This window comes from Coenobita brevimanus, chromosome 98 (genome assembly GCF_032717465.1).
Source record: "Coenobita brevimanus isolate Jiangsu-jjx chromosome 98, ASM3271746v2, whole genome shotgun sequence".
NCBI classification, from domain to species: Eukaryota; Metazoa; Arthropoda; class Malacostraca; order Decapoda; family Coenobitidae; genus Coenobita; species Coenobita brevimanus.
In genome coordinates, this window is record NC_137051.1 from 2,370,001 (window position 1) to 2,386,716 (window position 16,716).

At 39.4% G+C, this 16,716-nt stretch overlaps 1 protein-coding gene across 1 annotated transcript in view; it reads left to right on the top strand.

The window, feature by feature from the left end:
* Window positions 1-16,716, top strand: part of unc-13 (protein unc13 homolog) — a 205,044-nt gene that overhangs the window by 94,477 nt on the left and 93,851 nt on the right. The window contains exon 4 of the mRNA XM_080283857.1: window positions 9,629-9,716. Within this exon, the coding sequence (XP_080139983.1) occupies window positions 9,629-9,716 (88 nt within the window). The remainder of the gene's footprint in view (window positions 1-9,628; window positions 9,717-16,716) is intronic.

The following is a 16,716-nucleotide window of genomic DNA, read 5'->3' on the forward strand; positions in this document are numbered from 1 at the left end:
GAACACGTAAGTTTATAAATAGAAGAGTGAGATGGTAATAAGAGAGAGAGAAAAAAATAGAGAGAGAGGGAGAGAGAGAGAGAGAGAGAGCATTTGTACTGAAGCGGTGAAGAATAATTGAAAACTCTAGCCTGAAATAATTCCCCTCCTCTTTGTTGTTAGGGTAATCACATATAGTAATTACAGTTATGGCAATTTCTAGACGCTAATGATAAACTTGTGTAACAGTAAAGGGAGGAAATTGGATAATAAAGGGAGGAAATTGAACTATAAAGGGAGGAAATTTGGCAGATAAGAAGACGATTACATTCATGTAGCGTTTGGGGGGAACACTCAGACCATTAGTTGAGGATTTTTCAGGAAGAGATTACGTTAAATAAGAAAGGGATTTCGTTTATTCAGTGTCATTAGGGGATATTTATCGCTAATTTTTTAGGCGTTTCTGGGAAGTAATTACGAATAATGGAGGATAAAGTATTTAAGTAAGTTATGAAGGCATTTAGACTATTTAAGTAAGCGTTAAGTTTGTAGATATTTTAAGAGCTGTTAGAGGAAGTTGTATGGAATTTTTCTGGATAGTATATTCATTACCTCTGAAGATAAAAAGCTATATAGATAATATAGATAAAAATGGTTTAAAAGGAAAACATTTTTAAAGACATTATAGATAGTCCACTTAAAAGAGAAGATATTTAATATGGATAAGGTGATTTATAGTAAAAGGAAAACATTTTTAAAGACTATAGATAGTACATTAAAAAAAAAAAAAGAACATATTTTACGCACGTAACGTAATGTAAAAGAGAAATTAATTACACTGAATGAGACGGGAATATTTAAAGACACTAGATAGTAATTTAATGGGGTAGCAAGATAATTAAAGAGAAAACAGATAAGGTAATTAAATGGACAAGCAGGATATTTAAAGAGAAAACAGATGAGGTATTTAAATGGACAAGCAGGATATTTAAAGAGAAAACAGATGAGGTATTTAAATGGACAAGCAGGATATTTAAAGAGAAAACATATAAGGTATTTAAATGGACAAGCAGGATATTTAAAGAGAAAACAGATGAGGTATTTAAATGGACAAGCAGGATATTTAAAGGGAATATATTAGGCAGTTAGGGGAAGTAATTACATTGAAAGAGGGTCGCGTATTTGAACAGCTATAAATAAGGTAATTGCCCCGCCTCCACCCCGTTCATTTTCGCACCAACAAGCTAACATTTCCTCACACTCCACTGACTAAACCGACTTCCCGACCACCCGACTTATCGACCAAACCGACTTCCCGACCACCCGACTTCCCGACCACCCGACTTCCCCGAGCATCCCACCATCATTTTTCAAGCTACCCGAATTTACAACCAGCCGACTTCCCGACCAGCCGACCCTCCAAGCACCCGAATTCCCGACTTAGAGTGTCCCGACCACTGACCTCTCTTGAACCAATTTTCCAACCAGCCGACAAACCAATCAACCAAGCACCCTCCCGACCAACCACACTTCTACCATCCACTTTTCGACCAACCATTCGACCACCCGTCCCCCAAACAACCTTCCGCTCAACCAGCCACCCGACTTCCCGACCAGCCAACCGTCTACCAACTTCACTGACTAACCAGCCTTGACACCAAGCACACAACCTTCCACCCATTCCCTCTCCACCACCACCACCACCTTCACCACCACAGTCACTACTGTCACCACCATCACCACAACCTCTGCTATCACCACCACCACCCCTATCACCACCATAGCCACTACTGTCACCACCACCACCACCACCACTGCTGTCACCACCACCACCACCACCACCACAGTCCCTCCACCACCCCCACCACCACCATCACCACCACCAGTCCCTCTCCACCCCCCCCCCTCCTCCGGCCCGTGTGAAAATAGTGGAGTGGGTGGATGTGGAGCAACAGGGTGGACTGCCGCATTTGCATTCACACCCACATACCACGCACGCACCGGGAGAGCGGGGAGAGAGTACCGGGATGGGGTGAAGGTACTGGGATAGGGTGATGTTAGCGTGAAAACACCGGGATGTACGTGAAAATACTGGTATGTACGTGAAAACACTGATATGTACGTGAAAGTACCAGGTGTACGTGAAAATACCAGGATGTACGTGAAAATACTGGAATGTACGTGAAAATTGTAAAATATGCATTGAATACCGGGATGGGGTCACTAGCTTACTAATCCTCACTTTCACTCACTATCTCAACTTCACACTGGCATTCTCTGTTTCGTTCTCACTCACTCTCTCACGCTATCTCACTCTCACACTGGCATTCTCTCACATTCTCTCACCCTGTCTCGCTTTCACACGGGCACTGTCTCACTTTCTTTCACACTCATTGTCTTTTCACCCACTCACTAACTCTCCCACTCAATCTCCTACGCCTAATGTATCTCCTTCCCCCCGAGCCATCCCTTGCTTTAATTCCACCCACGATCTCTCTCTCTCTCTCTCTCTCTCTCTCTCTGAAATTTTAATCTGGCCACGTCTCCCCCCCACATACGCGCAAATTTATTCTCAAAATTTACAAAGCCACGGTCAAGAATTTTTACGCTGGGCCTCAATCTGGACACAGAAAACCAGCCAACGAAATATTTGTTCGGGTATTAAAAGAGGGGGGACAATATATATATATATATATATATATATATATATATATATATATATATATACACAGACAGCGAATTATATGCTCCCTCTCAAAAAAAAAATGTTCCAATATAATGAAAGCACAGCCAGTGAATTCTTTGTTCCGGAGAAAATATGTTTGAGTTAGCAGCAAAATATTTCTTCGATTAAAAAAAAAAATACACAGCTAACAATATATTTATTTTATATGAAGACAACCAAAGAAATGTTTTTGTACAAAGACTGGCCAAAGAAATATTTGTTTTGGTAAAAAAAAAAAAAAAATAAGAAGCCTGCGAAATGAATGTAAAAAAAAAAGAAAAAAAAAAAAAAGGCTAAAGAAATTTTTGTTTTAAATAAGCTTCGCGTATACTAACACAATTACACAACTGCCACATATTTCGTAATTTTCACACTTCGTAATTTTCACCCTCCCAACTGCAACATCGCGACTCTACACTTACACCACAACTACCCCCACCTTACAACTCCACAGCTACAGGGTCTGACAGATGTAGTATGCTGTAGGGATTGGAATTTAGTGTGGGGGGCATAAAACGTTAAGGGTTAAACTAAATTCAGAATGAGTCATGAATATTTAGTTTTTTTTTTCTTGTTCAATCTGCATATTCCAAAGCCGTGTTGAAATTGATGTAGGTCTTTGTAACTCACGATATTGAAGTACCGGTACATACACTCTGCTCTTTTACAATTTCGAAGCTGTCAGTACCCCACGCCTGCAGCGTTCCACAACTGTCATCAGTCAGCATCTGTCACTACCGCATTCTTAAATCACTCCACAACTGCCACTACTTCATAACTCTATAACTGGAAAGTTACCACAATTACTCCACAACTACCACCCATAACACCACCACTCCACAACTGCCTCCACTTCATAACTCCACAACTATCCCCATCCCACAACTCCACAACTGCCGACACAGTTTCACAATTTCGCGACCCACGGCTACAAATGTGCAATAGACGCGAAGCCTTTAGGGCGAGGGGAATTGGGAGGGGAGAGGGGAGGGAGGGGGTGAGGGTTCAACTTACTCAGAGACAAATACCTCCCAATTTCTCTCTCTCTCTCTCTCTCTCTCTCTCTCTCTCTCTCTCTCTCTCTCTCTCTCTCTCTCTCTCTCTCTCTCAAAATTACCAAGTTCCAGTTACTTTATTATGAGTAGCTAGTAAACAGTAATATCGTGGGTCATTAGTGAGAAAAACACCCAATTAAATCGTTCGTGTAGTAATTAAGGGTTATGATAAGTAATATAGCCAGGCAGTAATGAGAGTAGTAGTAATTAAGGTCAAAATAAGGCAATATACGGTAACTGAGATGATTAGAGAGAGAGAGAGAGAGAGAGAGGGGATTTCAATGTGAAGAAAATTATATGGTATTAACGAGGATAAAAGTGCATCTATCACTGAGAGATAGATAGATAGATAGAGAGAGAGAGAGAGAGAGAGCGGAGAATTTGTTTGAGTTTTTATCAAAATTGAAACTCCCCAACCCCCCCCCAAAAAAAAAAAAAAATACATAACTTCCTGAATTACAGTTTCCCGTCCGCCTTTGTGACCTAGAGAGAGAGAGAGAGAGAGAGAGAGAAGGCTTTGTAATTAGAGGCCTTTCTGTACCGTAAACATTCTCTCTCTCTCTCTCTCTCTCTCTCTCTCCTTTTATCATCAGACCACTGGCTGTGTTTGAGTTATACCAATTTAATACCAATTCCTTCTTTAATTTTGAGTTGTGGTGTTACTGAATCATTGTAATACCAAAGCATTATCATACTACTACATTTCCAGCTATGCCACTCTTATACCAGTACTGTTCTTAATGTGGAGATGTGGTATTGTTAGATCATTATAATACCAAAGCGCAGTCATACCGTAGCCCATTTATTTCCAGGGTTATACTAGTCTCACACCAATTTTTTACCAGCCATACCAATTCTGTCGTTAATTTGGAGTTGGGGGTATTGTTGGGGGGTCATTTTTATTTATTTTTGGGGGTGGGTGGGGGTGGAAGTAAGTATGTATGTATGTATGTATTATTATTATTATTATTATTATTATTATTATTATTTTGGAGGGGGTGGAAGTCTGTAGTATTGTTGGGCCATTATTATTATTTTTTTGGGGGGTCACTTATTATTTTTTTATTTTGGAGGATCCTTTTTTCTTTTCTTTTTACTTTTTTTAGGGGGTTGGGGGGGTGGGGGTAGTCTGCGCCAATTCCGTGGGCTTGAACTCTGTGGAGCCTGAAATTACTGACAACAATATCAAGTTTCCTCTCAATCTGGGACGCTGGGGAGGGACTGAAGGGAGCAAAGTCTTCTAATTTCTCTCGCCATTTCTCCCTCATTTTCTACTTTTCCTTTCCTTTCTTCTTCTTCCCCCCTCTAGTGTTGCTTCCTCTCCCCTCCCCCCTCTCTTCCTCTACTCTCTCCTCTCCCTTTTTCCCCTTTTTCTGCCGCTTCCTCTCTGCTCTCTTTCCCCTCTCCTTCTTTCCCCAGTCTTCCTTTGCTCACTCTTCCTCTCGTCTCTCTTCCTCCCCCTTCTCTTGCTCTCCTCTCTCTTTCTCCTCTATTCCTCTCTCCTCCCGCCTGCAAGTGATCAAGGAGGTTTGAGGAAACAGGGAGCCTGGGAGATCAAAGGTACGAGAGAGAGAGAGAGAGAGAGAGAGAGAGAGAGAGAGAAGCACTGGCAACCCAAATAAAGACATTCTGAGTCTAGTGTTATGGGGAGAGGAAAGTGTCAAGTTTTTGTCTCACAGGATCTTTCTTTTTTTCTCACTTTCTCACTTTTTTTTTAATTTCACTAGCTCACTTATTTTCTCACAGTCTTACGTATTTTCTCACTTGCTCACTTATTTTTTTTTTACTTTCTCACTTATTGTCTTAGTATATTCGCGTTTTCTTTTATGCCTGCCATTTTTTAAGTGTATCTCTCTCTCTCTCTCTCTCTCTCTCTCTCTCTCTCTCTCTCTCTCTCTCCTGTGTAGCAGAAACTGAGACATGGCAGTAATTATTGGTTTTTCATTCCCCTTCCTCTCTCTCTCTCTCTCTCTCTCTCTCTCTCTCTCTCTCTCATGCACATCCGTGAATTTGCAGTGTGGATACGACAGTCATGAGGAATATATTAATATGTGGTGGGTCTGCTCTCTCTCTCTCTCTCTCTCTCTCTCTCTCTCTCTCTCTCTCTCTCTCCATTTTTTTAAATATTGACATACCGTAGTTTTTTCTTTCAGTAATAGGGTGGGCAAATTACAGAAAAATAAGGAAAATTTAATGGTGGAATATTATAATAAAAAAATCAGTCACTTATAATTCAAATTTTCGAAACTTTAATTTATTCCACATTTTTTTTCTAAATTCGGAAACATACAGGGAGGTTCATATATCTCTTCTGCTTCGGTTCAGTCAGCGTTATCAGTGTCTACCCCATCAGTTATTTTTTACCCCCATTGCCACACCCACGCCCACATCGGCAGACTGAGCCATCTCCATAACACGCAAGATTCCACTAGGAGAGTTATGTATGAGCCACACTGTTTAGAAATGGCAGATTAGGGATTTAACTTTGATATATGGCTGTTTGGAGGGGAAGGTTGATTATTTTTGGAGTGAAAGGCATTTTTGTTTGGTGGAAAATGTGTGGCAATTGTGAGGTAAATATCCATGTTGGGAGAGGTAAATATAGAAAAAAATAACACTTTAGCTGTAACAGTGGAAGTCGAGTCCTTGTGCTGGGAGTCGAGGTCTTTGGAGGTTCTTGTTGGTCCTGAGGTAATTGGAGGTTTTACGAGGTTCTTGGAGGTCTTTGAAGGTAGCGAGGTGTCCCGGGAGCCAGCCAGGACCACCCGTCAACCACCTCCAGTCCACCGTCAGCAGCGAGGACGTCAGCCACAGGGCGAGCCACCAAGGGGTTCTGTAACCCCCACTTAAGCCCCTCCCCTGCCAACCCCACCCCCCCTCCTGCCCGCATAGGGGCTTGGGTGAGGGGCGTGGTTCTGGGGGCTGTTAGTCCTCCAAACTCAACATGATTTGGTACCCTAATCCTTCTAATTTTACTTAATCTGGCTTCCTTATCCTCAAGCCTATCCTGCCTTAACCTTGTCTGATCATCCTCTATCATCATTTAATTCATCTCTCGATTTCTTTCACTTCAGCCTTCCTGATCTATTGGCTTAGTCTAATTTAGTCTAGCCTGTGTCATTTCACCTTACCTCACCCAACCAGTTCTATCCTAACCACCCTAACCAGTGTGACCTAAACAACTATCATCTTTCCAAACCCAGCCTCACTTACCCCCGTCTAACCTAACCTTACCTAATTTCATTTCGCCTAACCTTAGCTAAGCTCTCCAAACCAGACCAAATTTCAGCTAACCAACCTTAACCATTTACAAACAAACTGAGCAACCTAACCCAGCCTAGTATTCTTATATAGCCTTACCTAACCTGCCATAGCCTAATCTAACTTTGCCTTGCATTATATAAAGATTCTCTGCATTAATTCTAGTATGTAAGTTTAGGAGAGCCGAGTCAATAGATGGTAAGTACTTGTCTACCCCTGAGAACCACACGCCCTCACCCCAGCCCTTCATGATAGAGAGTGAGAGTGAGGCTTTGAGTCCCTCCATCAGATCCGCCAAAAACAACAACAAATGGGACAGTCACTTTTGGCGTGGGCTGATGCTGCGTCGCCTTATCACCCCCCACCTCCCCTTCCCTCCCCCCTCTTACACCCCAACTTCTCCCTTCTTTCTCCTCTTCCTCCCCCTTAATCCCCCCCCCTCACTCCTCCTCAATGTAGAGTGACTTAGCTGCCGCCGCCAAAGTACTTCGAAGTTTAGTTGGTGTCAGAGCTAAGTTGGACGCAAGCTAAATCGCGAGACGGTCAACACTGGGAGCTTCCGACCTTCTTTGACCTATGCTCTAAAGTTATCCCTGTTCAAGATTTCTACCCAGAGAAATCCTGAATGACAATTGGCATGTTTTCGTATCCAGTAATTCCTTAGTTTCCCCCTAAATTTTGGTTACTTTCACGTAAATTTTTGAGTTTCTGCCTTTCCAATAAAATTTCCACTTTCTTTTTAACTTCCCATAAAATTTCGAGGTTATTTTATGACTTCCTCACAGAATTATGCTTTGTTTTTTCTATTTTCATAAAATTTGCGATTTCTTTTTTCATTGATTTTAGTGATTCTCTTATGCACGACTTTTCGAGATTTCTGCTTGCCTCTGCCCGCCTTGACACCGGCTAGTACCTGTGTGATCAAGTGGCCTAGATTGTCTGTCTCGTGTAGTCTGGTGTTCCTAGTATCAGGTATGAACAAAAAATTATATATTAACAAAACAACCTATGATTTCCCTTCTTTGTATGGTCCGAGTTTTTTTTATTATTTTATTTTCGGTTGTATCTAAAACTTTACTGATAAAATGTTCTAGAATGTATTGGTCCTTTCACTTGCTTCTTGTCCTTTTTGGTGACGTAATGAATTGACTCCTTAGTCCTGTATTGGTGCTTCAAATTAAACAGTTTTTTGGTGAAGTACTAACACGCTTCTTGTACAGTTTTTTGGTGGAGTACTAAACATTTGCTGGAGCACTTAAAAATGCTTCTTGTAATACCCCTTTTTTAGAAGTACTTTTAAGTGCTGGAGTACCTGAGCGCAGTACTGTACTTTAAACGCTTGTAGTACTTTTGGTGAAGTACTATAAATGCTTCTAGTAATATCCTTGTAGGCGGAGTACTGTACACTTCCTCCCATACTCTATCTATGGTGAGGTACTTATAAGTGCTTCTGTACACTTGTGAAGTAATTTAAACTGCATCCTGTACTCCATACTGGTGAAGTACTTTAAACTGCTTCCCTTAATCCTTTATTGGTGAGGCTCTTTAACCCCTTCAGACCGAGAGGAGTCCTAAGATGAATAACAAATAGTCTGATGGTCCAAGAATTAAAAAAAAAAACAGATCCTCAGGGCGAAGGGGTTGAAAAATGTGCCTCCTGTACCTTGAGTGAAGTACTTTAAAATGCTTCCATGTACTCCATTTGGTGAAACTGCTTCCTGTAATCCTTTTGGTGAAGTACATATTTTAGCGGCTGTGTTCTGTACTGTACTGTATCCCGGTGCCCACCCCCCTCGTCCCCCCCACCCCTACCTCAGTGCCAGCAACACTCCCTAGGACAGAAGTGCCAGACGAGGTGCCAATCGCTGACCTCAATTGCATGGTGTACCGCCGCTTCATATATCATCATTTTTTTATTTAGTCGTATATATATATTTACTAAACACTGCTCATTTTTTATTATGTATACTAAACAATGCTCATTTTTTATTTTATTTACTAAACTCAAATTTCATTATATTTAATCAACACTTCATTATTATTATGTATTTTCACTAAACATGGCTCATTTTTAATTATGTATATTTACTAAACAGTGCTCAGTTCTTATTACATTTTTGTACATGTACTAAAAGTGAGAGTACACGTTACCGCTGATGTTATATTGTTACTTTTTTTATTTACATTTATGAGAAGACATTGTATATTATATGTAACAAAAGCAATACTTTTATTTAGACCTGAGGTATTATTGCAGTCGCCTATTATTTTTTTAATCTACACACAAATGCCAACATTGAGCTTAGATATTCAAGCATATTTTCTGAGCCAAGAAAAAGTACATGTAAAAATAAAGCTAAGAAAAGGCGTAATAAAAAAAAAAAAAAAAAGAGCCAATATTTGTTTTTGCAGATTTATTTAAAAAGCCAAAAGAAGGAGCCTGTATTTTTTCAAAATTATTATTATTATTATTATTATTATTATTATTATTATTATTATTTTTGTTTGCGCATTACACACACTCCCCCCAAGAGCGGGTTTGTTTATAGGCTCAGTGGCAAGGTTGAGTCGGGCGCTAACGAGTCTCTCTCTGCCCTCCCCCCGACAGGCCCGGAGACAACCCGTTCTACAGCAACATCGACAGCATGCCCGATATTCGACCCAGGAGGAAGTCCATACCACTCGTCTCGGAGTTGGTGAGTCCATGTCGAGTTTGTCCCTTGGTTATTGTTTATATTATTAGGAAAAGGATTAGTGTGTGTGTGTGTGTGTGTGTGTGTCGATTTAGTCCTTTGTTTACTGTTTGGTAGGATATATTATTAGGATAAGGAAAAGGATTATTGTGGGTGATATTTATTTTATTAGTTGGTCATTATGTTGTGTATTGTTAGTTATTGATTTTTTAAAGTTTTTTATTTTGATACGGCTCTTGGTAGTGTTTATTAAATTAGTCTTTTTTCAGCTGTTGTTTTTATTATTAGTAGTAGTAATAGTAGTAGTAGTAGTAGTAGTAGCAGCAGCAGTAGTAGTATATCAGTGAAATTTCTCGATTTTTTGTTCTAAACGTGAATGTTTCAAAAGATCTCTCTCTCTCTCTCTCTCTCTCTCTCTCTCTCTCTCTCTCTCTCTCTCTCTCTCTCTCTCGTAAATTCCACTCCATTTAAGACGAGAAACCACCATTAAGCATTAAAAATAATCGTCTGGCGGAAGCAGGAGGGAAATACTCAAGCTTCTTAGAATATTTGCATGTATTTTTTAACCATCAGATAACAAGAGGCGGCTTCGTCAGTTAAATAAAATCCTAAAGAGGATTACTTATCCTTAGCCAGGCGTCTTGATCACGGAAGGGGTGGCCACAAACAAATCGCCTCCACGTACACATGTCCACCCAATCTCTCCAACTCATTCTCGGTCTCCCTCTCCCTCTCTTGCATTGAAACAGGGTCCATTATCCCCGAGAGAGAGAGAGAGAGAGAGAGAGTAAAATGGTAAAGCGATGACAAGAAAAAATAAGCGAAAAATGCGCCCTCGTGGTGAAGAGATCAAATCCTCCTTAATCCTGCTTCCATCACCCATTAATCCCCTTCATAACACGGGCCGTAAATGGGTGTAAATCCTGGTGGCCTTTGGATTTATTGACTCTGTAAATTTAAAGCTAGCTCTCAATTTATAGATTTGATGCGGCTGATGGGTGCTCTCTCTCTCTCTCTCTCTCTCTCTCTCTCTCTCTCTCTCTCTCTCTCTCTCTCTCTCTCTCTCTCTCTCTCTCTCTCACTCACCTTGTATCTACTTATCTCTGTTTATCTGTATTCATTCTCTCTCTCTCTCTCTCTCTCTCTCTCTCTCTCTCTCACACACACACACACACACACACACACACACACACACACACACACACACAGCAATAATATTCCCACCATTGAATTACTGAATATAAAAAACTCCATTGCGTTCCCCCCATGGTTATTTTTGATGGAGCTATTATTTTTTTTGGGGGGGAGGGGGTAACTGCATCGGCCGAATTGGTATATATATGAAAAATTTGATGGGGTTTTGATTAATTTATATTCCTTGGTGATTTCCGAAAAGCATTATATTTGACTCCCATAAGCGGTGTTTGGTATATAAAATTTCAGATTATAGCAAACAATATAATTATAATATCTAGGACTATATTGTTACCTGCGGCGCGTGTTGATGTCGAAATCCGAATAATTTGCGTGATCTCAAACCCATCCATTCGACCCTTGACACAACTCGACTGGATACATGCTATTTTTTCTGTCCATGCTGTTTCATCTCCTTGACTCGAGTGGATATATGCGTTTTTTTTTTTTCTGCTGATTTTCATCCCGGTCGTTAGAATTAAATTTGGTAGTTTTGGTATAACGAAGGTTATAAGCGCGTTTCAAAGTTCCTAAAACTCTATGGTCCAACCCATCCACTTTTCACTTACTTTCTTCCTAGTCTTGTAACTCTTCCTTCTCGTATTATTATTGTTATTATTATTATTAGTAGTAGTAGTAGTAGTAGTAGTAGTAGTAGTAATCATAATGTTGCTGGTAATAGTAGTAGTTGTAGTAGTATTGTTACTATCGTTAAAAATGTTGGTATAATTACAGAATCATTGCACAGCAATTAGCTTGTAATTACTATATATATAATGAAAGTAGTCAGAAAATTAATTATAACAACACAAGCCTACATATTTATTCATATCGAGAGCACCAGTGGTTTTAATAAATAAGCTCACCATTTTACGTGAAGTATGATATTCCCACCGGCAGACGTGAATTATAATATTTACACGATATTCTTGGTTAGGGATATTATTAAATGATCTATAATTCTACCTTAATGGTGTTAGATTTAATAATGATATAGATTTATTTATTATAGATATTTAGGGGGATGTTTAAGGATGTTGATAATTTATATTTATTTTTAAGAGAGATTTAGTGATGTTACTGAAGGATGTTGACGATGTAGATGAATATTTATACGTAGATGGAAGAGTACGGAAAATGTGAAGTGTGTGTGTGTGTGTGTGTGTGTGTGTGTGTGTGTGTGTGTGTGTGTGTGTGTGTGTGTGTTTAATGCTGAGATGATACTAAAATTTTTCCCTGACAATTGTTAAGTAAAATTTCAGAAAGATTTATACAATACACATTTTCACTGGAGCAGGGAAAGTGTATGAATAATTCCTGTCAGCTTTAGAGTAGGATATACGTAACGACTGAGATATATGTATGTTGGTAATTCATATATGTGTTAATCTCTATGTACTGATGTATGTATAATGTCCGGATGTATGTGTATATTAATGTATGTCCCTCTTTCTTTCCATGCTGCAGGTGCTAAAGGTACTATCCCGTTTAATACATTTCTTTCACATTTAATACATCCTTCATACATTTTTTTTTTTTTCATACATTTAATACATCTTTTTCTTTATATGTTCTTGTTTTCTACATGGTCTATGCAAGTCTAGTCTAAGAATTTTGAGCTGCTTTCTTCGGGGTCCAAATTTTTTACTTAATTTCCTTGCCATAGATTTGGTTCTTGTCATGTCTGTGTAACCTCTTCAGTCCTATGGCTTATTATGTATTTATTTATTTATTTATTTATTGCTGCTTCCAGACGATTTTACTCAGCTTAAGGGATATTTTCTTAAACTGAAGGTGTTAATGAAGGCTGTATCTATCCCTTGCAGTTTATCTATCGTAAGTACAGTAGACTGGTGGCAGCAAGACCAAGCCACTTGATGCGCCATCGTAATGAAGGGGTTACAGTGTCAGTGTGGGCCATCAAACACTGCCTGAATTTGAGTCTTGAAATGATAGGAAATGAGAGGGACATGATAGTTGTTTGACAGTATAGAAGTTGAGTTTGACAGAAGTTGAATTTGACATGATAGTCTTAGTACAGTCCTAGAAACTGTCGATATACCTTCTGTCTTTTGCAAAATCTAGTACACCACCTTTTTGGAGTGATGAGATGTTGATTAATAGTAATGGTAGTAATCTTTATAGTATTAGTAATAGTAATAATAATGTTTTTCCTACTGTACAAATGCACATGTAAATATGCCACTTAGTATAGCCATTCCTTGCAAATCTACTTAACTTTTCGAAATTTTTAGCAGCATAGATAAATAGGAAAAACTTGTGGATGTTTTAAACTAGATGAATTTATATGAAAAATAAATCTTTTGTCTGCGTTTAGCTACGTGGGTTGTTATAATGTAAAGAAATGCTTATACTTAGCGACATAAAAAAAACATCGACATTGTTCCCTTCTGGCAGTGTTTGTGGCCTCTCTCTGAAGTATATATATTTTTCTTTCATATGTAAGTCTGTCTGTCTGTCTGTCTGAATTTTTGTCTTTGTGTGTGATATTTTTTCCTGTGTCTCGTATTTTTTTGTCTTTGTGTGTGTGTCTTTGTGTCTTTACCTTTTGTTTTCTCGATGGGTTTGTACTCATGTTTGTCTCTGGGAACTCTCTCCTCTCTCTTTCTCTCTCTCTCTCCCTCTCTCTCTCTCTCTCTCTCCCTCTCTCTCTCTCTCTCTCTCTCTCTCTCTCTCTCTCAACTTGGTGTGGAGTTGTTTGTATTTGGATCCTGTTTTTTTGTGTGATTGTGGTTGTATTGTTCACCAGTTCACTTTTTTTTTTTAAACAAGTGTACATGTTCATAATTCATCCACTTTCAGAACGGAGGTAAAGTTCATAAATTTCTGAGTAATTTTTAACCTTTTTTAGACGTTCAGCTTAATTTTGGAGTTCATCCTTTGTGTGTCTGTTCATTTTTTCTTGTTCATTATTTTTTTTCTCTAATTAATTCTCTTTTCAGGACACAGGTAAGGTTTAAGATTTATTAACTAATTTTTTTCAAGAATTTCCCAAAATTTATCGTTTTTTTTTTTTTAAGTGTATTGGTGTCATCGTATGTGTGTTTGTTCCGTTTTGTACTTGTTTGTGGTGGTCATGTGGTTGTTTGAATTTTTACTTGTTTGTGGTGCTGTGTATGTGTGTTTGTTTGATTTACTTGTTCGTCACATACCATCTGCTTTTGAGAGTGTAAAAGGGCTACTAACCAGACTGTAATTTCCCTGTTGGTCTTTCCTGTTGGTCTCTTTCCATCTGTTGCCTCCCGTGTACTTTCCCCGTTGGTCACTTCCTCCCGTGTACATTCCCTGTTAGTCATTTCCCCCTGTTTACTGTCCCTGTTGGTCATTTCCTCCCGTATACTTTCCCTGTTGGTCAGTTTCCACTTGTTATCTCCCATTTACTTTCTCTGTTGGTCATTTCCTCCCGTGTCCTTTCCCTGTTGGTCATTTCTCCCATTTCCTGTCCCCGTTGGTCATTTCTTCCTCCCCTTTGGTCAGTTCCCCCCTGTTATCTCCCGTGTACTTTCCTATTGGTCAGTTTCTTCCGTGTACTTTCCCTGTTGGTCGTTTCCCCCGTGTACTTTCCCTGTTGTCTGTTTTCCACCCGTTTTCTGCCCCGTTTGCATGTCAGGGGAAGTACCGGCCACGCAATTTTCCCGTGTACTCAGCCGTTTGCCTCTACCTGTCCATTAATCCAGGTTTTCAGGTAATTACAGGTGTACAGGTAATTACTGGCATGTCATTAGCCTCTGACAGGTGAATGGGGTTAATTAGCGGGAATATATATACCTCTGTCTAGCTTGAATTCTCTCTCTCTCTCTCTCTCTCTCTCTCTCTCTAACTTGAATTTTATGGCTATCTCTTTGTAAATCTATATCTATATTTATCCATGTATGTCTATCCATATCTGTCTACCTATCTGTATCTCTGGCTATCTATCTGTCTATCTATCTGTCTGTCAGTCTTTCCATCTATCTGTCTATGTATCCATCTGTCTATCTACCTATCTATCTATGTATGTATGCATGTAAGCTGATGGGGCTGCTACCCTGCAATGGCTGTGATATAAGCTTGTGACTTAAAGCTTAGGCATATTTAATTAAAGCTGTATGTACATAATAACTAGGCCTGGGTTAATTGGGTCATTATTGCACTTAATAGGAGAATAATGAGCACAGATGGGGTTGATAATTATGATACGGTGTTTTATGGCCACCTTATATATATGTACAGTTGGCCACATATGTACCTGGGACAGTGTGGGTGAAGTGCAGGTCTAGCTACAATTGCCAACGTTCATGCATCACGGTTACTTGGTCATGTCAGCATATATATGATACTTCCCTTCATTCATGTCAGTACCACCAACAAACATGTGATTATGTCGAGATTATCAGGTGTACCAAATGCTAGACCTGTGCTACCCATTGATGCTGTCCCAGGTTTATACGTCGCCAACTGTACATAGTGAATTTTTAGTCAGTTTGATATGTTGGCCTCAGATTTTTTGTATCCCTTCACTACAATGACGTATATTTGTTTTAATTTTTTTATATTTTATTTTATTTGGCTTAGGAATGGATAAATTAATACTGTATAACATGTACACTTTCATAAGTGTATATATATATATATATATATATATATATATATATATATATATATATATATATATATGCATTTTTTACCTGCTTTTTCGAAAACTCCATCCTAAACTGTGTAAATTTATTTAACGATAACAAGAATAAACTCCCCAAAGACGTCATCGCTGTGAAAGGGTTAATGTGCCCTGTGGAGAAATAAATTAGTAACGAGGAAGTGTTGTCGCCCCTGATGGTGGCTGAATTACTGGTGTCATGCAAACAAATGACTGCTATCATGCACTGCCGCTGCTGCCATGGCTTGTGGTGGACTAGGCTATTGTTAATGTGCTCGGATATTGTTATTTTGTGTGTGTTGTATATTTTGCTAAGTCTAAGTCCCCCCCTGCCCCTGCCCCTGCCCGCCTCCCATTTTCATTCACCCTTTGGTATTCCTTCCATCCATTATGTTCTCTCATAGCCTACTGTATCTTCCTCATTATCTCCCTCCCTCCTTCAAATATTCCATCTTAAATCTTCCACAAAAGATATATGTATTTTTTCCTAACATTACTTATTACCGATCCCCCCCCCCTCTCTAGCTGCCCTACTTCTACATTCCAGCTTTTCCTTAACCCATTAATACGCTAAGTTGCAGCGCTTGGGAATTTGTGAAAAGTACTAAGCACGTACTACCTTTCGCCTACCATCTCGTAGTTGAAGTTGGCAGTTTTTTTTTTTTTTTTCCTCGGAGGGAACGGTTTTCCGGCCTCCTGTGTAGTTCCTTTCCTGCATTAATAAAAAAAAATCTGCAGTTCAAGTTTCCGAGGCCCTCATTTGTAACTTCAGAAAATACCCAATGCCTCGCTGGCCTGGAGAGTTAATATCTAAAGCCTTCACCCGACCCACAGAAGTTACACAGAATTCCCAGAAGAGAGATATTTGCATTTTATCTCAACTCTAATTTTCTTTCCCATAATTTAAGCCTCAGACTAATTTCCCCATACGCTCTTACCCTCACAATGTACCCAGAAGTTACTGCCTTTTTCTTTTTTTATGTCCCACCTCATTTGCCCTCCCTCCCCTACTGCCATAACTTGCACTCCGTCTAATTTTCTCATACCCACCTTCTTCCCCATACTTTCCCCTTCCCCTTTCCCCTCACATGTCGTCCCTTCCCATCCATGTATTTATTTTTTGTCATACACCCCCACTGCCTCACTCGTTCC